This window comes from Microplitis mediator, chromosome 2 (assembly GCF_029852145.1).
Source record: "Microplitis mediator isolate UGA2020A chromosome 2, iyMicMedi2.1, whole genome shotgun sequence".
NCBI lineage: Eukaryota > Metazoa > Arthropoda > Insecta > Hymenoptera > Braconidae > Microplitis > Microplitis mediator.
In genome coordinates this window covers 20,466,489-20,492,381 of record NC_079970.1, presented here as the reverse complement: position 1 = coordinate 20,492,381, position 25,893 = coordinate 20,466,489, and the positions used below count along the sequence as shown (strand labels likewise).

General features: G+C 32.0%; 1 protein-coding gene across 8 annotated transcripts in view; it reads left to right on the top strand.

Moving 5' to 3' along the window:
* Positions 1 to 25,893, top strand: part of LOC130663647 (latrophilin Cirl-like) — a 155,163-nt gene that overhangs the window by 114,303 nt on the left and 14,967 nt on the right. For 7 of the 8 annotated variants that reach the window (XM_057462999.1, XM_057462998.1, XM_057463001.1 and 4 more), the window contains 9 exons: positions 13,375 to 13,570; positions 21,059 to 21,165; positions 22,253 to 22,424; positions 22,581 to 22,756; positions 22,978 to 23,622; positions 23,696 to 24,107; positions 24,348 to 24,573; positions 24,730 to 24,895; positions 25,525 to 25,739. In XM_057462999.1, coding sequence (XP_057318982.1) covers positions 13,375 to 13,570; positions 21,059 to 21,165; positions 22,253 to 22,424; positions 22,581 to 22,756; positions 22,978 to 23,622; positions 23,696 to 24,107; positions 24,348 to 24,573; positions 24,730 to 24,895; positions 25,525 to 25,739 — 2,315 coding nt within the window. Of the gene's footprint in view, positions 1 to 13,374; positions 13,571 to 19,917; positions 20,025 to 21,058; positions 21,166 to 22,252; positions 22,425 to 22,580; positions 22,757 to 22,977; positions 23,623 to 23,695; positions 24,108 to 24,347; positions 24,574 to 24,729; positions 24,896 to 25,524; positions 25,740 to 25,893 lie in introns of all 8 variants that reach the window. The other variant, XM_057463000.1, reaches the window with a different exon arrangement.

Genomic DNA, 25,893 nt, shown 5'->3' with positions numbered 1-25,893 from the left:
GGAAATATACATATATAAATTTTTCTATATACGTGTGTCTGGAGCTTTACCTACCTTATAAAGCCTCACTGTACGTAGGTACTTGATCTCAGCACACTGCTCCATCTTAACGACTTCCACTTAGTCTGCTTCCATTTGCGAAAAGAATTGTAAACCGGTAGCGCACGGGCATTAAATCTCATTTCATCCCCTGATCTTTACTCTGCAGCTACTTCTTCTGATTTAAACTTTTTAAATGTTATGCGGGAGATATATATATATATACATATATATAGGTGTGTGCTTTTTTCCTGTAAATTTGACATTAGAGAGGGCGTGGATTAAATTAAAAGTGATCCGAAACCGAAAGCTGCCGGGGGTGAATGAATCAACATTTTACGACCAAGTGATATATAATATATACAGATATACTGCATTTTATTTAAGGAAAGTGCTTTTTATTTTATTTTATTTTTCTTTTTCTTTTTCTTCTTTTTCGCTCGTGCGCGGTGTATATACGAATGTCGAATTACCTTTTGGATCGTCTCACGAGAATACAGCTAGTGTACATGAACGACCAGCGACATCATGAAAAATATGTGGTATTCAAGCACATGGGAAGACATTCCTCGCAAAAGCTATCTCGACACTTTGCGTTCCTGTAGGTAGCCTCACAACCGCAGGGGAAATGACTTTGTGTCATTTCGTCTATCACTATATAGATATATATGTACATATATATCTGTACTGGTGAAAATGTTCTAGAATTTATACTGAAGACTGCTGCAACTCAGATAAATTTCATTCTACTCGTCCTCTTTTACGACTCTTCTGCTTTATAACTTTTAAAAAAAGAAATAATAAATTAAGCCAATCATATATTTTTAAGAAATTCACACAATCTAGATTAATCATAATATTTAAGAGTTGACGCATATTAAACCGTCGGAGGTTAAATATATTTTAAATTTAATACGCACATAAAGACAACAAACTTTTAAGAAGACGAATAAAAGTTTTTTAAAAAAATATAATCGTGGAATTTGGATAAAGATAATAACTTGTTTTAAAGGAATGACTGTAAGGCGCCGACTTAAATACAAGAATGCCATTCGCCTTGTCTAGTCTGTCTGACTATAATGGCATCACACAAGACACAAGATAAGCCTAGATATGTTACACCACCATCGCCATCAAAGACTACTCATTTAAAAAGCCTCCAGTGACTTGTGACGATACGTTCCTACAACTCCTTACTTATATTATTAAAAAAAATATATGAAAAAGCCGTTGACCACATTTATATATATCCAACAGCAACATTCCAGGGATATGAAATTCCACTTACTCTCCACATATGTATACGTCAGCCGATAAAGAGAACCCGTGGAGCGTAAGAATGAATATCAAAACCAAAACCGAAATAAGTAAAAAATAAATGGGTGATTCGTAGTATCGATACTGGTATATATATATATATATATATATATATATATATATATATATATATATATATATATATATATATATATATAACTGGGCTCTCTCAAGCTGCGGTTGCAAATCATCCGGGAACTTTACCGCGAGTATAACGGATGGATTCCGGCCGGAAGGTTCAGGTAATTCCGATCCGATTACCGATGCTTCGTTATATATTCCCTATCTTGCTCTCTCTCTTTCTTCGTTTTGGCCAGTGCTGCAGCAGCAGACTACGGTGGTTCAGCGCTACATGGCGAACTAACACAGCGTTCATCCCCGTAGAGGTCAATATTGCAGTTAATCTATGTTACGATTGTATCTGTTCATTGGGTTACGAAGTACCGTGGCACGAGCCCTTGGACATTAATTGCCGTTGTTACTGGCAGCTACGATCGGAGATACCTGATAGTTTCACTGATGCATTTGCTGTGCGCTGTTTGTTCCCGGGTATATAAGCCGCAAGAGTATTACGATACAGTATTTAGTATGTACTCTCTGGTCTCTGGACTCTGGTCTCTGGCTTTTCCCTCCCCCTGGTAAGGGGGCTCCATACTCAGAATGTAGCATTCTTTTTACATTTAGCTCGATGCCCTGTACCTTCCTCTTATGACCGGTCCATTCCGTAGCAATCGGACACCAGATAAGACAATTATAACTGGGTAATGTTAAATAATGGTTCATTGTAACCGACGCAATATCCAATGACTCAATGATTTTAAAATGATAACCATCAGCATAATCATCATCATAATTATTGTATTTAATTAATAATATAAGAGTTTAATTTGTTTTAATATCGCAAGAGTATCGTATTAATTACCTCTTACTCGACGTTTTCGTGAATAATCACAGCGGCGTCGAAACAGTACCGTACTTTCATCCTCATCCTCATTCTCGTCCTCATCTACACTACAATATATATACTGGCAAAACTCCAACTCAAGCCACGGAAACTCGAAACTCGTAACTCTCGTTGGCGAATGAAACGTTACGCCTTCAAGCAATGCTAGTAATTATTCCGTAGCATCGATTATTATTCCCAAGTAACGAGAACATATAATATTACACGACAATATATACACACCACATATGTATATGCATTTACCCGAAAACCTACATAATTTAATTAAGAATATGTGGTTTTGCCGTATGGATAAATCTTGTGCACGATAAACTATCAAAGTCGTTGAAATGGAAAAGGAAATGAATCTGGAGTTGATGAGCAAGAGTAAACTACTAATTCTCCCGGTAGTATTTAATGGTCCGTTCACTGTGTCATGTTGTTGACCACTACCGGTCCTTTACACTTATATATACACATACATATATATATTCTTGGACTTCTCGGCTTTCATCCGCACCCATGCTTTATCTTCTCTCCGTTCCAGGTCTTCAACATTTACCAATCTCGAAAATCCCCTATGCTTTAAAACATATATATACATACATATATATTGGATATTCAAACTGCCTGTTTTTACAAGCGTTGTCTAAATGTGTGTTCTCTGTTCCAATTAATGAGAGGACGATAAAGTCCACATGGATTTAACTTGAATCTCAACTCAACTACGCTGACACAATTGTCGCCAGATAACTTTCGGTCCCTGTTCCTGTTCCTGTTGTTGTTGTTGTTGTTGTTGATGTTGATTCTCTGATGGTGATGCTTCCTAAGCTCGTTGTTTATGATCCACTGAATACGTTAATCCTTCTAATGGATCTATTTACTTATAGAGCTTAGATATTTATTAAACAAGCTAAATAATAAATAACGAGTCATTATATCCTTATATAGGATTAATTAAAGAGTAAATGAAGTTTATAAGACGTGATTGTTACATAAATCGGTAAATGCTGGAAACATTTGACCCAGGGACGTAAAGAGAAATGACGCGTGTACAATCGCGAAGACTTTCTCGACTGTTGACTTGGAGCTAGTGACGTTACATTACTGTAGAAATTAAAGAAAGAGGGAAAGGAAATAAAAAAAAGGTTATGAAAAGGTCATGATTTGCCAGCGGGAACGTCGACAAAAGGTATATATAATTGCAAGATTACTCTACGATACCTCTACATCTACGGAATTTCTATAATTTAATTGAAATTCTTGCGCGCCTTTACTGAGAGAGCACAATAGAGTTTAATCCATGCTTGAGATAAGTTTTAACTTAGAGTAACAATGAGAATGTGAAGCCATGTTTTACGAGAATGCAATGATGAAATCTGTTTTAATATATACATATACATATATGTGGATGTGTATTTTAGTTTTTAAAGATCAAGATAAAGTTTAAGTTGAATTAATATAAATTTAACTAACACTAATTAGCTGGATACTCATCCGTAACAACTCAGATAAAAACACTTTACTGTTTTATTGTTTAATTTTCGAGTCTCTTTGGGGAGACAAATCGTGTGCAGCCGTTGCATTATACGAGTACTGAGTTGTCGCTCATCTGTTTCATTTCCAGGCGGTTAACTATACTGACGTCTACTCGCGTAGACCGCGCTGTGAAATATATATATATATATATAGATAACTTGCTAATAAATATATAACAAAGCGATACAATTTCAGTAGCACATTTGTTCCCGCTCAGAATGTTTTTTTTTTTTTAAAAGTTTAAAAAGTAGATAAAAAAAGTAATGGCGGCAATCGCGCGTTAATATCACGTAAAATAATTAAGAGTGTTCCCTGAAAATAATCTTGGATAATATTTAACAAATATTACACACAGGAACTACCGGCAATCATTAGTTATTAAGTCTGACTTTACTACTAATATACAGCACGCGGGATCTAAAATAAAAAAGAGTTGGTATCGGGGACCGGCGGTCGCGGCAAAGGAATTATGCGTGGGCTATTATGTGGCATGGGTCTGTGATCATGGGGTAAAAATAATAATAAAAAAGAGGGCCAACGTGAGGTGCGCCGAGAAACACGGAAGACGTTATGGCCCCGACACATGCACGCCGATTGGATCTGACGCCACGCCTCTGCACGAACTAATAATTAGACACCTTTATGCACGATTCATGCTCCGCCTCTTTCTCTCTCGCACCCCTATAGTATTTTGGATCGCAAAGGCACCATGAACAAACCATCAGCTTTCCCACCACCCAAAAATCTCTCTTCTGCGGTTACCCTTCTTTACAATTTAAAACCGCGACCACCACTCCAATGTGCGTTAATTCAAAATCGTTACGCGTACGCCGCGTTTCTCTTGTGTGTATGTGTACCTACACTACGTACTCTACCTATACAAGTTGCACAAATTCCACGTGTTCACATGCATTTGCTTTGTTCCCTGACGCCTACAAAGCCTTTTAATTCGTTTGTGATACGCCGCCTCTGTCAGTTACAATGCCGCGTAGATTGTTCAATTACACATAACATACAATATCATTGATCCAGCATTAAACGCCCTCTATACGTATTTACTTTACCCAAATGTGTTTTATGTAATTACTCAACACACATAAACTCATGTGTCTATTGTTTTAATTTACTGTTTTAGTTTACTATTTTCCTATATTGTATCCTTTAATACAATATTCCGCGGCTGCGGTTATTCAATATATTACACGTCATATATGTATAGTGCATTACTTAATTTTATTCAATTATTTTCACTATTCAATTACCTGTAAACAATTTACCTCCAACAATAACACTATTAAACTATTTTCCAATTACTCTGGCTTTCAGAAAATAATTATCGGTTATTTTTTTTCAAAATTACGAACAATCAAATTAGTTCGCGGAAAAAAAATTACGAAAAACCGTCACATGGCTGAGCGCGCAAACTAGAATTGACGAAAAATTCTGGTGACTTCTATTTGCTCTTGAGGAAAAAATTACCCCGTGAGTAAAATTATTTTCCGTCACCGAAATTTTTCCTGGATGCAGATTTTCTTAGAAATGATAAAAAAATTTATTATTGTCCATCTTTTTACTTAAGACAGTAATTTTTCTATTCCTCTGTAATTAATAATGATATGATACTGAAGTCAGCAGACGTCTAATAATTTTTGGATTTTTTTTTAGACAATAAAACATAAAAAAAAAATATTGGAAAAAATTGCACCTGTAGTTTTTAAAATTTTCTACATGTGCATATTTTTATTTTATTTTTTTGCAATTGATTTGTTGAAATACAAAAATTCAAAATTTTTTAAATGCCTGCTAACTTCAGGATCATAATAACGATCCTGAAGTTAGCAGACAATTAAAAATTTTTGGATTTTTTTTTAACAATTAAATTTGAAGAAAAAAAAAAAACTCAAAATATGCACATGTAGAAAATTTCAAAGACTCCAAGTGCAATTTTTTTAAATATTTTTTTTTTTTCATAATTTATCGTTTTTTAAAAAATCTAAAAATTATTAGACGCCGGCTAATTTCAGTATCATAATTAATATTTAATTGTTCCATGTGATGACCGTTGAAAATCGTATAAAAATTAATTTTCCCCGGCTTAAAAGCTCGAGCTGTCAATATTGAGCTCCATAGAACTCGGAGCACAATGAAATTACGTTAAAAAAAAAAAAATATGAATAGAAGTAAAAAACGGTATCTATTAATAAAGACATTGTTCTCTAAATGATAGCTATAGAAACGAGTTTCTTGTCGATAGGATGAGCACGGTGATGAACCAAACTATGAACCCTACTATACTAGGGAATCTTACTCGAGCGTGGTGTAGTTGTAGCTCGTCACGCGTCTTGGACTAAGGAATTTCTCGGTCATTTCCTCGTCTTCCCGTGTGATGTTATGCTGGACGCGACACACTGCATCATCAGTCCTTTCCATCCTTTGTGTTACATGTGCCGCGTGTACAATCATTGCAATTCAATGATAGATTTTTTATTTTTTTTCATTACTATTATTTTTATTATAACATACTCGACTCAGCTGGCTTGTAACCTCGAAGAATCCCAAGCCGAGCTCAGCTAAAAAATATTAAATTCCATAATCATTAAATATAAGTATAAATTTATAAATCATGTAATCACATTTTTTATATAATTATAAATAAATAATTTATATATATATATCTCTGATGATTATTATTTTTTTCCGCGGTCGAGGCACATATTACAAGCACATATATTCTTGGATCCAGCTTGATCACATTGTCGGATTATTCTCGGTAAATGGATCTAGGGATAGGGATAGGGATAGAGAGGAAAGATTGGGGGGTCGCAATACGTGTGGAAATGTTCAAGGTGAGCGGGTCGAAGGGGAATACGCGGCTCATTGCCAATTAGGTGGCCATACGCCCGCAGGTATCCGCCATACCCCATACCAGTAGAGATACAGTAGAAAGTATAGAGTACAGAGTACAGAGAACTGAGAATACTTTGTAGTCATCAAGTTTACGGAGTACATAACCAAGTAAAGCACCTCTACCGAGGAAATGAGAATCCACGTCTCACGCGCGGCATTCCAGACAATATTATATACATACTTATTTAAACATATATATACATATACATTTTTTTTTCAAGTTCTATATATACCTCGGATAGGAACAGTCGTACTATAAAGGCAATTGAGGGTAAAAGAGTAACAAGAACTTTAAGTAAAAAGGTCTTATGTACAACAAGAGTATTAGCGTAGTTCTATATGTATATATATATAAAAGTAGAAATAAAAACATGTTATCGGTTGGCCACGTCTAGCGTCTAAACTAACCCGCCTCTTTGGCTCTCTGCAATATATATACAGACTAATGCCACACTCTGGGCACCTAATCGGCGTATGCAAATCACAGGGCGGCGAGCTTGACGCATTCGTATAATCAATGCCCCTCTTACGGTGCTGGTCGATGGAAAAACGACCGCGCCGACAGGAATTTCCTGACCACGCGAAATCTGCTTCTATTTCGTATCTCCCTGGGGTCTTTTAGTTTTTTTTTTTTTTTTTTTTTGTGTGTAAGTTTTTTACTTTTGTTCACTTTTTTACGGCTGGCCATGTGCTGGAGGAAAAGAAATAACTATTAACTACACTCGATACAAATTGACATTCCCGCCACAAAACGCGAGCACAGATCAATTCGATTTACTACCTGCAGTCTTCAATTATTACACTTCGATTACACGTAAGATGCTACGGTTTTTATAATTTTGTTCAATGAACTTTTCGGTCACTCGATTTATTTCGGCGGAATATTTAAATTTATTTGAATACTGAATTGTTTTGATTGACATTTTAAATTGAAAATATCATTCCTTAATGAGGAAAGTAAAATAGAGAATAAATTAGTAATTAAAAATGAATTGACGAGCGAGATTGGCGTGGTATCGAAAGAGAAATTAATTAAGTAACGTCGAGGTTCGTTGAAGGTTCGTGAGTGTTTGAAATGAGGTGCGCTAGTGCGGAAAGCGAGAAGAGAATGAGACAAAAAGGAAAATAAATAAAACTTTTATAAATAAACAAAAACAAAAAACTAACTTAAGAAGAAAAAAGAACAAGAGTAAGAGTAAGAGTAAATAAAGACGATATCTAAGACGTTGAGAAAAAGAGCCCCGGCTATCAGGGTCATTAGTTACGGATGTCCTGTCCAAACCGGGACCACTCTCGCGACTTGATAAACTGAAAATAAAGGCTTTGAATATATAAATTATAAAAATAACGTTAAAAAAAAACGTAGTAATCACTAAGTGTCGGTAAGAGCCACAAATAATATCTCAACACTCGGTAATATAACGGTCACAAAATAAAATGATTATCCGAAGCTTTTAAAGTGCACTACAATGTTTCCAACTGATATGCCAAAATTTACACACATGCGAAGTAATAATGTGACATGTATATGGATATTAATGTACGTATGAGTAAATGGATCCTCATATACTTTTTTTCTTCTCACTAATGCATCTCAACGTCTGTTGACTCGTTATGTACCTACGTGTTTAACATATCGAAATATTATTCAAAATAATGGGCTTGTGATTTAAACTATAATTTAAGATCATAAAAGAAAAATAATCGTATTCAATTATTCATCGACGCATTATTATATGCCAAATTATATATTAGGTATATTAAATATATTACAATAATGCTTCTGAAGATAATTCAATATTTTATTTCCTTCATACGTATACATATATACATATATTATAACTTATAACTATTATCTTGTTTATAATGTATACATATATGTATATGCACATTATACTCCTTATTTCGTACAGTGAATAGACGGCAGCGTCTCCAAAAAGTTTGATTTTTTTGTAGTTTATAGATATTGCTCAAACAAATGATATATAATATATTGCAACAAATATAATAAATTAATTCATCAAAGTTATATGGAAAAAATATATTTGCAGAAACTGATCTCTATATTTTCGAAACAGAGATTGTGCGTCTTTCGATTTCAAATTTATAAAAATTTTGAATTTTCAAGTTTGATACGTCGTTTATTTACAGAAAAATATGTGAGGAAAATTGGGTGGCCTCAAAATTCGAAGGCCAAGTAAATAAAATTTGAGAATATTTTATATGTTCAATAGTATTCAGAGGTCAAAGTCGAAGTACACCATGGAAATATATATAGAAGTACACAGAAAAAAAAGGATTTCTTGACGCAACAAAAATTTTGTGAACGAAATGAAAAAAGAAATTTTTTTAAGACTAGAAATAAACTCTTGGCGCAAGAAAATTTTCGTTTTCAATTCGTAATACAAAAAATTTCCTAGGGCAACTAAAAATTTTTTGTGCCAAGAAATCCTTTTTTTCTATGTAGAGAATTTTGATTTTGAGTGTTCGGGTCCAAAAAATAACTTGACTTTGACTTTTGCGACTTACATTAAAGTCAACTAAGCCAACACCAAGTAAAATTTGATTTTTTTGGACGTAAATGGATACTAAGTACGTCAAGTTTTTCAAAAGGGAGTCAAAAATAAATGAAAAACACATTTGATTTTGATTCGTTTCTGGCTAAACTGATCTATCTAGTATCCATTTGTCAAAAAAGTCAAATTTGACTTGATTTTGACTTAGCTGACTTAAATTTAAGTTAAAAATGTCAACTCCAAATTTTTTTGTTGACCTGGGTGCACTAAATTTTTGACTTTTTACTCACATTTTTAAAAATGAGAAAAATTTTCGATAGAAAGCTTTTCGTTATTAGAAAAAAGTCGAAATTTTTGAGGGTATCTTCAAAAACGTGAAAGAAAAAATGATTTTTAATAAAATTTAACATACGCGGAAATTGAGTTGTAAAAATAGGAAGCAAAATCTATTTATATTATAAACTAAAATAAAAATCTATGGTCTAATATTATAATTTTAAATGGGTTGTAAAATATCGTTAAATTGAGTGTAAATAAAAAAGTTGAAGAAAACATTGTGTGACATAAAGAGATAGGAAAAATCTTTACCCGATGTAATAATAAGATTAAAGCAGATCAACGGTGACATTCTTTAAGAGAAAATAAATAACGTAAATCTGAAGCGATAAAGAAGAGATAAAAAAAAATGAAGGAAGAAATATTGTGCTTTTAAATTCAAATGATACGTCAGCGTACATTATCTTCATAGAAGAACCACTTTGGAGACAAATAGATAAGAAGACGATGATTGCGTCAGTTGTTTACAATAAAATGTATATAAAATGATAAGTTTGTTTTAAAATAAGTAAACAGAACTTATTTATTATTTATAGCGAGAATAGATATTGGTATTGATAAATTTTTTCCTTTTAATATCGAATAATATACAGCCTACATAAAATAATAATCGACGGCTGGTTTTAATTGATAGCAAATCTATTTAATAAATATTTATTTAAACAAAACAAATATAATATATAAAATTACACAGTCGAATTCTGTAAATATTCTCATATAACTCGATGTAAAAAAATTATTTTACTAAATATATCAATATTCGTAATTGATAAAAAGCTGAGTATACTCGATCAAATGTCAAACATATTCACTAATTTAAAAAACTTTTCACTGAAATATAAATACTTTTTTTTATATTATATAAATATGTTTTTTTAGTACAATAGAACTTCGTTAATTAAAAAATTGAACTGCAGTCAGTTTCAAAAAAAAAATATACAGTTTCAAAAGTGATACCTACGTTATTTAATATCTAAAAAAGAACGATATCATATTTAAATTTACCATGAAAAAAAAAAATGGATATTGAGGTTTGATTGAAAAATGTATTATTTTACACTGACAGATTAATCAATTGATAAATTTATAAAAATTCGGTTTAAAAAAAATGATTTTATTAATTTTGGGTTTAAGAAATCGGTCGATTTAAAAAGAGCTTTGAGTGTAAAAAGAAACTAATGTAAAAAAATTAAGTGAGACGTTTACTGCAACCGGAGTAAAAAAAAGTATAAATTTTTTTAACCTCATCGTGTTTTGAATCTGCGGTAAAAGGAAAAAAAAGCCAAGTAGGGTGTTCAAAAGACTTGCTATCAGTGGAGCGTTTAACCCTCTTTAGTAAAGAAGTAGAAGGAACACACGAGTACAGAGGGACTGGTGTTGGGTGCAGGTCATCACAGACTTTGTATACAGATATATATAAGTCTGAGCAGATAGTAATAGCAATAGTGGTCGGATAGTAGTATGGGCGCGTGCGATCACCCTCATCCTCGCCCAGGGTAATATTTTACACTAGAGCTCTGTTGCAGGCAGACTAGGCAGGGCGAAGTCTGCTCAAGCTACCCGAGTGAGAGCAAAAGCTTAAGAGTGTTCCGACTAACGTTCCCTCTGTCTCTGTACTCTCTATATAGTACTACGTAACAAGCAAAAGAGGAACAAGTTGAAGTACAAGTATAAGTATAGCATACTAAAGGATAGGATAGGATAGGATGCGAATGAGCGCAAATAGACCGAGAGTAACCGGCGAAAAGCCAGCAAAACCCCACGGGAATAAAGGTGCCAGAGGAGGAGAGTTTTATGTTTTAGAGTGTCGGTGAATACAAGTAAAAGAGTAAAATAGTGCATGGGGATGGTTAAGAGAGAGATAATACGAGAGTAATATATAGTATGGTAGCAGTTATAGTAGTAGTGGAATAGAAGTAGTAGTAGAGTACAGTAGTATGAAGACGAGTATGTGCAGCTTTACTTGCTGTTATCTCGTTTGTTTCCTCGATGAAATATCGACTAGTTGTGAAACTACTCAACTCCACTATATATGTATAGATATATATGTTTTTTACTGGCATTCGACCACTACTTGACTTGTTATTTCTTTGTGCTTTTATCACTGAGTCAACTTGAATCATATCACTTGGTATTGACACTTGAATGAAACGTTAAAAAATTCCCGGGTTTATTTTTTATCGAAAAGTTAAACGGTTAAAAAAAAATTCACGTATATACTGAAATATAAATAAAATGAGCAACAATAGTTTTGTTTAGTTTTTTTTAGAAATGCCTTCTCTGCCTTGGCGTATCTACAATATTGTGGGAACGTTTTTTTGTATTTTGTTTCCAGTTGTTTTGTTGATATCAATAGCGAATGATATTTCGACAGGTCGGATCATTCTCAACCCGATAAACGATATGCCCACGTATAACTCAAATCCTGTACGTGGAAACGTCATGATTCTACTTGTGTTCTTTGCTATGAATATCATATAAAAAATAGAGCAGAAATATTAGAATAGAAATGGGTTAAAGTCGTTGATAAAATATTTATTATATTTTCTACATACGATATATATATATATTTATAATAATAATAAATATAAGAGTTTAATAATTTTTATCTCCGCTGTCACTCATTAAAAAGTCTCAAGTAATTTTGCAATCAAGGGTTGAAAAATTTCAAATAAATTATCAGTTCAAAAATGAATTCTTCTAAAATTTCATTAAATATTTTTAATTATAAATTACAACACGAGCATCTGAGGTGTGAACTCCAACCGGTTAATGAATTAATCATAAAACTTGAATAATATAATGAAAAAAAAAATGAAAACAATAAATAATAAACTCGGTTTAAACTCGGCTTTATTTTTCCCATATAGCGATAAAAAAAAATTCACCCCAACAATCGCTTAACATTTCGCTTAGTAGATATTAATAAAGCCCATTATCATTAGTCATGTCTGCTGTTCTTGACTGGGTTATATATTTTTCCCGGCTAATTAGATTTATCAAAATATTAATGGCACAGCAAAAAGCAAACCACGGACAAATCACTTGACGAGTCATTAATTAAACCTAAAACTATATAACAAAAGTTTTATACATTTATCCATCTACATCTGCTGTATGTATATACACAACAGAAGTAATAATGTATAACAAAATATGATGTACGTGATATGTTATTGTATTGGTTTGGCTTTGCTTCTCACACGAGTGACGAGTGAAATATTGTTCCTGATCAACAATAGTCCCGCTGTGTCTTAACAGCAAAGAAATATATATATTTATACACACGCACACTTACACACTCAAATATATTTATATAAATTCATATATATATATAGACCAATACATAGTTATATATAATATAGTGTATAGATATAGTTTGTATATTCGTGTCTCAGCGAACATCAAGCTGACGACATCCCGCTGCTAAGAATATCCTTTCATGTTGGCCGCTGTGACAACGGGTGGTAACGTCTCGAATGTATACCAACTAAACCTGATTTCACATATATGTATATATATAAATATATCCAGTCTATTCTACACAATTTTCTACCCCTCGTCATGTTTCTCTTATTGCCATATTAGTCGCAATACAACGAAAAATATATATTATTGTTATTGCTATTATTAATATATAAGAAAAAAATTTATGTATATATATATATATATCAAGAGTTTTCCCATACGATAATTTATTATCATGACATTAAATAATTGTTTATATAGGAGATATGAGATTTAACATTTAAACATTTATTTCGTTTTTTGTTGCAGAACGTTATAATGTCTATGATACGGCGTATGAATGTGAGGGTAAAACATTGAGGATAGAATGCGGAGAGGGCGAATTGATACATCTGATAAGAGCAAACTATGGAAGGTTTTCGATAACAATATGCAATGAACACGGGAATACAGATTGGAGCGTCAACTGCATGTCTCAGAAATCATTCCGCGTTCTCTATAGCAAGTAAGTGGTTATCTTTAATCATATAAATATATATAAAATATTAAACTATGATAAATATTTGCGAGAGTGAATGTGGAAATGACAGTGTGTGAATATGGAGTTTAAAAATTTGAAGGAAAAAATATTAGACACGAGCTATTTCATATGATAGAGCAAACTGGCCAATTGCTTCATCATTGAAATCTGCATTAGCGTAGATTGCTGCATTGAGATACTTTTATAATGTCATTGACATTTTCTGTTGTCTCATATCCTGCATCTGCGCTGAGAAATTCGTAGTATGTTATTTCCTTCATTTTTTTTTTTATTTTTTACTATTCAATTTTATCGTACAGTAATCCTTGTCCTTTTTCCTTGATCCATTTTTCCTTGGATTTAATGTGTAGTCTACTCGGTGAATCGAACGTTGGGAAATTTCTTAGATAGTTGAGGTCGTACGATATATGTATTTTTTATTAACATTTATAATTTTATAAATTTTAACTGTTGAATTTTTTAATCTTGATATAAATTAAAGTTTTTATTTACGTACTGCCTTCAACTATTTACAGAAAAAAAAAAAAATTACGGTAGATTTTGTAAATTATTTCGATATTTAAAATTAATTTTAATGGCAATTTTAAATGATGAAAAAAATTATCTATTAATTTTCGTAACTTGAAGTAAAATATTAAATTCATTAGTCGAGTAAATAATTATTTTTTCATCATTTAAAATATGTACTGTCTTAACATTTTAAAAATCGTCCAAAAAATAACAACTTCACTATGGGGCTTAACATTTTGTCAATAAAAACTCGTATTTGTTAAATTTTTTTATTTCTAATTCTGGTATTAAAGTGGCATTAAAATCTTTATTTAAAATTGCTTTGCTTGCTCTCCGTACCTTGGAAGTAAATAACAATTACAGTAATACTCAGGCTTGATATTGAAATAAATATTTCTAAATAAAAGAAAAATTTAAATTTAAATTAAAAAAAAAAAAATGAGTAAATAAATAAATAAAAAAAAAATAACAGTGACCCAATTAGTACTATGGTAGAATGAAATGACGTTGGGTTAATTTGAAAAGTTGTAACTGCTTATTTTTCAATATATACTTAATTTCACAATCTCTATTCTCTTTGCACTCCTTAATTCATTTCCGTAATTTATTATTTTCTTTATACCACTACCGTTTCTATAAACTCCTACTGGATTTATTTATTTAATTATAACTGGATCTACAGATATAATTATCAGAGTTGGGATTAATAATAAATGTATATGATATGCCAGAGCCACTATTTTTTTAATTATAATTTTAATAAAAATTAAAAAAAAAATATTATTGCATAGATAGAGATTGTGTGTAAGGGTATAATATATAATTACGAATTTCGATTTATCGAGACGGCATCGGTTGGCCAGTCGACTGATACGTCGCGATATGTCGGGCAAACAAACGTGAATGTAAAGTAATTGACCGTGAGATGGAAACCGCTAACCCATCCATGTACAAACGAACATGACCGCGACCGTCCATATTCCCATCCAACAACAACTTGTATAATATCATGTACGAGTATTTGCATGTGTTAATTACGTGCCAACTTTATTACTATTATTGTTATTATTACTATTTAACAGTATCAGTGTGTATCATCATATAATATATATAAATATATGCAATTAGGGATGTGTGAATAATTCGTGCTTGTAAATTGTTCGTATCAAGTCGAATAATTCAAAGTATTTGTGAATTTTCTCTTTAATTTTCTGAATAATTCAAATATTTGAAATATATATAAAAATTTGAAATTTTTGAATTTAAAAAAATTTAATTAAACCGCCAAATTTCAAATTATTCGGTTCGAATTTAAATTGAACGGTATTCACACACCCAAAATATATATGTATGTTATATATTACACGTATAAATTTATATATAAAATTTAATAATAAGTATTTTATTAATCAATATCGTACTCACTGTCATGGGTTTTGTTTTTGAAATGAATTTAGTCTGATTTTTATTAATTAAAAATTAAAACTTAAGGAATTTTATGAAAATATTTTAAATTATTTTAGTAATAATTTAAATTTAAAAATGTTAAAAATATTAAATCGACCTAATAACGAAAAAAATAAATATATAAAATAGAGAAAATGAATTCATATATCGATATAAAAGATTTAAATGAACGATAATCCATTTAAAAAATAGTAAAACAAATATGCGCGATGCATAAAAGAATGAAATAAAATATTTGTTAAATAATCTCGCTGCGGATTTGATAAAAAAAAAAAAAAAAGAACAATTCAATTGTACAACAGAGATAACAATTGCATGACAATTACAAATGTTTTGAATATTTTAAAAATAAAAAATAGGAAAAAATAGAGAGCGACGAGACAATCGATACTGCATCCAAGTTATGTTACGTCGGCACATCAATGCGCGTATAACAGGCATCCAATAACTATCTGTATATAATATGTCCAATATATACGCACGTATATAGTTTAGAGAATATATACCTGAGGTTAAATATATAATAATAATAATAATAATATTATTATAGTATATAGTATGTAGTATATAGTATATAATATATACAGTAGATCCGATATGTGTGGGACACATGACATGCCCGAGAGGCGCATTTAGTGGTTATAGGTTACTCAGACGCGACATTCCAGTGAATGTGCTTTTCCAATAATATGCCAACGGGTAGGTGTTAATTGCATGCGAACAAGCCTCACGCAGGCACGTCGGCAATGTGCTGCTACGGTAATAATTAGTCAGTTAATAATCTTGTTTTCCCTAAATATCTCGATTAATCCTTCAGCATCTTCACCAACACATAAAACATGTGTGTGCCCCAATGCGGATTTGTCTCAATCTTGTATTTAATTATTTACCCGCATCAGTACACTGTAAAAAATCGGGAGTGAATTCAAAGTGATTTCGGATTTTATTTAAATTCAAATTCACTCGGAGTTCCAGAGTTTTTGAAAAAATCACTTCGCATACGGAGTTTTTTTCAGCGTAATAATTTCAGAATGATTTGGATTCTATTTAAATCCGCATTCACTCCAAAGAGGATTAGAAATATACGCAGTTATCCGATCCGAATTCGGAGTTCCGGAGCTTAAACAAAATAATCGGAGTAAACAGGGGGTTGGTTTTTTCAGTGGAGTGATTTCGGAGTGATCTGGATTTTATTTAAATTCGCATTTACTCCGATTCGGAGTGAATTTTACTCCAAAGAGAATTAAAAAAATACGCAGTCATTCGATCCGAATTCACTTGATATTTAATCCGCGTTTACTCCGCAAATTTGTCAGTGTATCAGTAAGATCTATAATTAATGAAATAAATAACAATAATAATAACGATAAAGAGCTTGGGTCGGATATGAATCTGCGGGTTTGAATAAATAAAACAGTGTAATATTATTAAATTTTTCGTTATTTTTCTCAAACAGTTATTGTGCTATTAAAATAACAGTCTAACCGCGAAATGGACATTACGTTGAATTGCTAGGTTATACTTTTAGCTCTATATGTATACATACTCGCGTAACATTAAAATTAAAATCCAATTTCCGGTCATGTCCGCTTGTCTGCGCATTTGCTGGCTGCCTTTAATCCAATTTCCCCGGGCTAAATCCTGATTATCGTGGTATGCTAATTACAAACGAAATCCGTTAATGAGTCCACTGTTCTAATTAACAGTGTCATTATAATACTTGGCTCTAGTCTACTCCAGCCTTCTGTATTATATATTTATGTCTCGGTTAATTTTACGATAACGTCCGTCAATAAGATTTTTATTTCAGTAGCATAATTTATATATTATCGCGCCTTAACCAATACTTATATTTTAATTATTATTGTTATTCATTTTTTTACCTTGAGTTAACTATAATCACTTGTTTGAACGAGGCTCTCAGTATTCAAATTAAATGACAACTTTTTTTCATCGGAGTTATTTTCACAAGATATTTGCTTATCGATTAACAATATTGTCACGTTATTAAAGTCCATCGGTTTGCTGGTTAATTGAGAAATTTTTTTTAATTTATGCGGGAAAGAATTTTAATTAATTTTTTTTTTTTTCATTTTTTTATAACTACTGATTTCATGTTACCGAGTAAATTTAAACACGAAATTACTTTTTGAATGTACACATTATGACATTGATTACATGTATAAATAATCAAGTGAAATTTTCATACTCTCTATGACATAGAGAAAAAGGGGTATAATAGGCCTGAGGACAACCAACGTTGCGAAATTTTTCATTAAATAAATTCAAAGAGACGAAATAGATTCGTGATAATTTTTCATACGAGAGAATATATTCGACTTTCTAGGGGAATTGGGCCATTTAAATTTTTAAAATCTAGAATTTTTTTGTATAATTACTGGAAATCTTTACTGAAATAAATTAATTGCTATTTTTCTGTTAATGAATTTAATTTTCAATAGAAAATTTTAAATTACGTTTCAAAATTTGAAGTAAAAAATTTTCTTTTTCCCAGTTTTTTTTCTTTAATAATTTTCCCAGGGAAGAAGTTAAGAAAAAAAATTCTCATATTTTTTCGACCGCTCGTTTCCCCCAGCTAATTTTTTAAAAATAATCATATTATTATACGATAAGTTTTGATGATCCGAAAATTACCAATCAAAAGTTTTTGGATTTTTTTTTTCACTAAATGAATTACAAAAAAAAAAAAAAATAAAAATATGCACATGTAAAAAATTGAAACAACTCTAAGTGGAATTTTTTTGAATATTTTTTTTCTAATAATTTATCATTTTTAAAAAAATCTAAAAATAATCAAACGTCGGCTAACTTCAGTATCGATAATTTTCGTGCAATTAAAGAAAATGAGAAACTTAAAAAAGAAAAAAATTATTTGTAATTTTTTAGTCGGCCTCCCCTTCTATTGAATGGTCAATAAAAAACGTGTATGATACTGATTAAACGAGACTGACGCGTAAAAAGATATTGATAATATCGACTGCCATAAATCTAGCGGTTAAAAATTTTCTTATATAAAATATTACAGAGGATTGAATCGGTGGGGTATTTATGTGAATATATATACAGGCATAAAGGAGATAAATAAAAGTATAAAAGACAATATGAAAAGTAAAGTATACTATAATATACCCGAACGATAAAATTTAATAATGCAATAAACCCGAGTATTTCTAAATGACAGTTTCTCGTGTTTCATCGTAGTTTTAAACGTTTTAGCTGTCGCATATATTTAGTACAATAATTCTCCATGCTCTATATACAGAGTGATAAAAAATCGCGATGCATGAGCTGAATACCCTTCAGGCAATATGGTCATTTAAAAGACTCGGGTGATCTCTACTCGGGTTACCATACACCGGATGTTTATCGGTTTCCATGAAAACAACTGTACTCTCCTTTAAAACGCACCACCAACTATTTCTCCAGGATTATCTCTCTTCTGTGTCTCTACTGATGCTCTTTCATCCTCTTTCTCGGTGATCTGCAATGAAGAACGCGGTAAATCTCGAGATCTAAACTCTGTATCTATATCTTTGATGTAACTTTTATTTTTGTTTATTATCATACTTTGTTACTCAACTTTCCTGATGGATACTCGCAGATTCGCTAAACCAGTTACTAACCACACACTCGTTAGTTTAAATCAACATTATCCTATTTCAACAGATATTATTTACTCGATTAAATTTATATTCCGAGATACATCAAATAATTAAAAGCCTTTGCTCGTCCTGTTCATATTTAACCTACAAATTTTTTCATACTTAATCATTAATCATTATTTATTCTATTATGTGTTTTATGTTGGTACTAAAACTCGACTTTATGCTTCTGTAAATTAATATTTATTTTTAAGACTTGCTCTCATTAAAGTTAATTAAATAATTTTGTTCTGCTAATTCGTTGTTCTGCAACTCTGCTAATGGTAACTGTTGTGTTTAAAATTTAATTAATTTATTATTTTTTTTTTTTTTTTTTTTTTTTACTAAATAAGACCTTGTTTTTTTTTACAAACATTTAACCGCCTTTAATATTTTTTTTTAAACACCGAAATAATTTTAATTCAATTTAAAATTCCAATGAATAAAAAAAATTTTGCCAGCTTAAATATCTTTTCTACCTAAAAATAATTGCTTATTTGTAATTAACACAACCTTTCAAAAATTTTAATCCATTAAAACGACGCGAGAAATCTACCGTTTAATTTAAAAAAAAAAAAAAAAAAAATATATAGAATAGTCGGGATTAAAAATGGCGAAAAAGATAAATAGCGCAGGTGTCATTTTTTGTTTATTTTCACGTGACCCTCGCAGGTGTAACGGGCAACGATCGTGCACGCTGGAAGTAAGCAGTGAATTTTTTCAAGAGGATCCTTGTCCCGGAACCGGAAAATACATCGAAGCACAATTTCATTGTATAGGTTTGTTTATTGTTTTGTTTTTTTTTTTTTTCGTTATACTCAAATAAATTAACAATTACTATTATTATTATTTAAAATAATTATTAAAGAACGCATCGAGCTCGTCTCATTAGAGAGTTGTAATTCTTTAAGTATTCTCCTAAAGTACTCGTCGGGTAAATCCGCTTTCATTAGTTGCGCGAATCGTTACTTCAGCAGTCAGATAGGTCAATAGGCATGAAGAGAAGTACTCTTAACTCTTCTGTCAGGTTAGCTTGCGGCTAAGAGAGAAATTTAATAGAATGTGAATGAGAAAAAGAGAGGAGAGTTGGGAGTAGCGAAAAAAGTAAATGAGAGAGTAGTATAGTATGTAGGCACGTAAGTACGTAAAATCCATGGCTCCGTCTAATGGATCGAATCGAGTACCTCTTACTTCTCTTTACTTTTTTTCTACATCTCTTTCTTGCTCTTTCATTGTCAACTCTGGCTAAATATATGGCAGAGAAGGATAAATTTCTGTGGTAAAGTGGAGATCTGAGGGAGAGAATGACAATAAAGTAAAACAATGTTGAAAAAGTATCGAAAAGTATATGGAAAGAGCAAAGAGCCAGAGAGCTAGAGTATAGAGACAAATAAAAATCAATCGACACGATAAAAGCCACGATTCCCATTTTCCCTCAGAGCTTCCGAGAAAACTACGATAATGCCCTGAGGTTTTACGAGAGGCTGAACGTCGATACGTGGCTTGCCTTTTAAACTAGCTTGCAAGCACGCGAAAAATGATACCGCATTATTTCTATGATACCGCTATTATTTTAGTTATACGTCTCTTCGAATCAGATTAATCCCAGTCTTTTGTGATAAATATTATTATACAATATATCTGTATAGCGGAGATCTCGATTAAGAAGAATAAAAGAGGTCTTAAATATGATTCACAATAGAATTTACTTTAATTAAACCGAAACCCATGACAGTGTGTGCAATTTATTTTAAAAATTGTACTGGAAGTTAGCTAATCAATTGAATATTTTATTCGCGATTGAATCGTTCAGGTGCAATGAAAAACAAAACTGCAGTATCACAGCTTCTACTTCGCATTTTGGTGACCCTTGTCCAAGTACACTAAAATATCTTGAAGCGCATTATCAGTGTCGATCTGGTAAGTATTATCATCTGTCACTTGACCACCGAGTGACACTAATTTTAATCATTCTGACACAATTCAATTTTATTACAACTTACGAAAATTTTGAACCCTTCAGTACTCACCTCATTCTTAAAATTTTTATAAAAATAATTTTTTAATGCCGGTATTCTCAGTTCATTGACAAAATCATTTTACATACTGGCATAAGTAATATATTTATTTAAATTATTTTTAATATCTCATCAAAACGCATGTTAATTAATACAAATTTATTAAACGTTGGTATTTTTCTTGGACATCAATCTACAAAATTATGAATAATTAAATTCAGTTGTTATTATTATTGATGTATTTTAATAATTCTTATATTTAAAAAAATAGTTTGACATTTTTATTGAATAAATTAGGTCATGAAATGACTGAAGAATAAACTCAAGTTATAAAAACAATTAAATTTTAATTGTATAAACTATAATAGAATTTTTACTGTGGGTGTGAACTGTCGTGTCACAAATTTTGAGGTCACTGAAGGGTTGAGAGCTTCAATATTACCTCTAAACTATTTTTTTTTTAAATTTTGATTACATAAATAAAAAATTCCAATAAATTTTTAATGTTTTCACAACGAAATGCTGCATAAAAAATTATTAAATATATAAAAATATTTTTTTTTATAAAATATTAACCCAGTAATTTTGCTAGAGTAAATTTTGTTATCAACCTAAATTTTTTTACGAGTAAAAATAATTTACCAACTCATTAAATTTACGTATATTTTTTCATGATGATAATAAAGAACGAAAACATAAAAATTTTAGCAAGACATAGAAAAATATAAACATGAAAAATATATTATCACTATTAACAATTTATTTAAAAAAGATACATCATCTTTACTACTATTATTATGGCCGTGGGTAAAATTTTCTGGATAATATAAAATAATGAAACGTCAGAAAAAAGTAAAACAGAGTCTGTTCCTTTTTATTTTTTATAACTCGATAGGATGCGAGCTCGCATGCCCGACTCGTTGGGGCGTAAAAAAGAATAAAGAAAAACTAAAATACGGATAAAAAAATTTAATGTAACACATTTGCAGCTGCAACGACAACAACGACATCAAGACCAAGTCCACCGTGGTTGATAACCACTCAGCCAAGTGTATGGACTACGGGCAGTCCCAGCGTGAGACCGCCATCCAGGACAACGAGTTTCCCAGCTCAACTGCCGGCAATAACCACCCTCGGTCCGTCCATAACAACCCCATCTAGGTCAGTATATATACATTCCATACCCATACCCATACCCATGTATATACTCTCAACTATCATCATTCAATTTACTTCATCTTCAACTCTTTCTGCCTCTCTTACTCTGCAGTCTACATCCATATAAAATCTCTTTCAAATTCAAATTCAAATTTACAGTCCGGCGAGTACGTCTCGAGCAGTCGTTGTAGATGAAACAGAGGACATTGAACGCAATGATTCGAATCCACCTTCAAAGGATAATGTTAGTCCCTTGGCTCCCGTTGTTCCAGAAACGACTGAGTCATCAACGGAACATCATTTCGTATCATGGAAAACCAGCCGTCGACCTATTGGTAAAAATAAACTTTATTATTTTTTGTTTATTTTTGAAGATTAAGAGATTTAGGCCATAAGCCAGAGCAAGGTGCTTCAACCAATTGGCAACATGACTCGGCTATTTTTTTCCAACTCATAATTAATTTTATGAAAAAAATGAACCGGCGTTTGTTCTACTGATTGAATTCATTTTGTAAATTATTATTTAAACCAAACGTATTATTATTTATTATTTAAGTTTCGACGAGTGTTCCGTACACCGAGCACAATTCAAACGGGAAATGGCACGAGTACAACCGACAAGTTTGCCCGCCAACGGCAGCACGACATCTCATCTGGAATGCGACACGAGCCGGTGACATTGCAGTACAAAGCTGTCCCGGTGGAGCTAACGGTTTAGCGAGGTGGAGATGCGTTGCTACTGAGGATTCGGCCACCTGGTACCGCGAGTCCCCAGATCTCAGCGAGTGTCGGTCTCTGTGGCTCACTACCTTGGAGAGCCGCGTCATCGAGGGCGATACTATCTTGGGAATAAGCAGCGAGTTGGCTCTCGTAACCGACAACAGCAGAATATTGTACGGTGGTGATATGATGATAACCACTAAAATAATTAAAAATATGGCGGAAAAAATGGCACAGAATATTAGAAATTATCAGGATCTGGCGCAGAGAGAAGTCAGCGTAACAGAGCTGCTACAAAGTGTCATCCGAACTGGAAGTAATTTGCTTGATAAAACACAAATGGCGTCTTGGAAAGACTTGAGTCATCAAGAACAAATGAGGGTCGCCACATCATTGCTAATCGGGCTCGAAGAAAACGCTTTTCTACTTGCGGATACTCTCAATCATCAGAAAACTATCGTACAAGAAGGAAAAAATATATGTAAGTATTTTATTAATAATAAATTTTTCCATTCAATTCAACAACTGATTAAATTTACTTTTTTTTGCCGCAGTAATGGAAGTACGTGTACTAGAAATCCGTAATATCGTCGCCGGATCCGAAATATTCCCACCGGAATCACTGCAAGAGAGATGGACGACATCAAACAATCACGTTGAACTCACAAGACAATCGTTGCTGGAGAACAGCAGCGAAGATGGTATCGTTCGACTAGTTTTCATGGCATTCGACCGTCTCGAGGAGATACTCCAGCCGCAAATCGAAGAGTCATTCGTAAGTTTAAACGACGAAGCGAGACCACCGCGTAATATCAGCAACAGAATACTCAACAGCAAAGTTATCTCGGCATCTCTGGGAAAAGGTCGGCACATACAGCTATCCGAGCCCGTTCGTATATATTTTGAGCACCTTACCGTTGAAAACGTAACTAATCCCACTTGTGTATTCTGGGATTACATAATGAGGTAAATATCACTATCACTAATAGTTGTAATTATAATAAATATAAATAATATAAGTACACATATGTACTATGACATTATGGTTGTTTAGAATTATTATTACTCTCACTGCTACTATTATTATTATTATTATTATTTTTATTTTAAAAATGAAACAATGCAACGATAAACGAGTCACGTTTTGCATACGTGGACTAGTTGATAAACTAAGCAATGATAATATAAAATAAACAATAATTCCAGCGCGTGGTCAGAGGAAGGCTGCCGTACGACGCGGAGCAATGAGACCCACACTGTTTGCGAGTGTACTCACCTCACAAACTTTGCGGTCCTGATGGACGTCCACGCAGTTAAACTGGACATGGCCCATCAAGTCGCACTGCAAATCATCACTTATATCGGGTGCATCATCTCTGTTGTCTGTCTCGTTCTCACTATCATGACATTTCAACTCTTTCGCGGACTCAAGGTATATAATGTCACGTCTACTTATAAACCAAGACTTGCTTATGCTATTATTATAACTCATTACTATTATTATTGTTATTATTGTTATTGCCATTGTGTATACTTGACGTAATTCACCTTTCAAAAAGTTTCATAACAGCTTTTCAATGCATTTCAGTCGGACCGGACAACCATTCATAAGAATCTTTGTGTCTGTCTACTTATCGCAGAAGTATTATTTGTTTGCGGGATCGGACAAACCGACCAAAGAATCGTTTGCGGAGTTGTCGCTGGTCTTCTTCACTTCTTCTTTCTTTGTGCATTCGCCTGGATGTTCCTCGAAGGTAATTAGATTGATTTTTTTTTATATTTATTCAAACTTTATAAGAGATATTTATGATTCTGAAGTTAACAGACAAGTAGCAATTTTTGGATTTTTTTTCAACAAATAAATTACAAAAAAAGAAAAAACTAAAAATATGCACATGTAGAAAATTTAAAAAACTATGAGTGCAATTTTTGTTACATTTTTTTTTTTTATAATTTATCGTTCTTAACAAAATCTAACAATTTTTAGACGTCGGCTAACTTCAGTATCATGAGATGATGATCCTGAAGCTAACAGACAAGTAGCAATTTTTAGATTTTTTTTTTTCAACAAATAAATTACAAAAAAAAAAAACTAAAAATATGCACATGCAGAAAATTTTAAAAACTATGGGTGCAATTTTTGTAACATTTTTTTTTTTATAATTTATCATTTTTAAAAAAATTTAAAGATTATTAGACGTCGGCTGACTTCAGTATCATGAGAAATTTAAATTCGCAAATCTGGTATTTGCTAAAAAAAATTTCTTTGAGTTTATTCCTGTTGTTAGCGAGCCCGTAATGATTATTTTGACTTGCAATAATATTTTTTTTAACCCGCGAGTGTTTAAATATAAAAACTACTAATTATTGATTCGTTCCGTAGGTTTTCAATTGTATGTTATGCTGATAGAAGTGTTTGAAGCTGAAAAATCGCGCCTACGTTGGTACTATTTAATAGCATACGGCGGTCCGTTGCTGGTTGTTGCAATTTCTTGCATAATAGATCCACTAAGTTATGGCACTGATCGATACTGCTGGCTGAGGGCAGACAACTATTTCATCTTTAGCTTCGTGGGACCCGTCATACTTGTAATACTGGTAAGACAATTTACAATTTTATGTTTTATGTATAATAATAAATATTAAATAACATTAAATTAAGTTCAAACAAATAAAGTACAGTACGTACTAAGTACACACTTCTGTTAAGTCATACGTCCATTACGTGCAAATACTAAATTTAACGGCTATG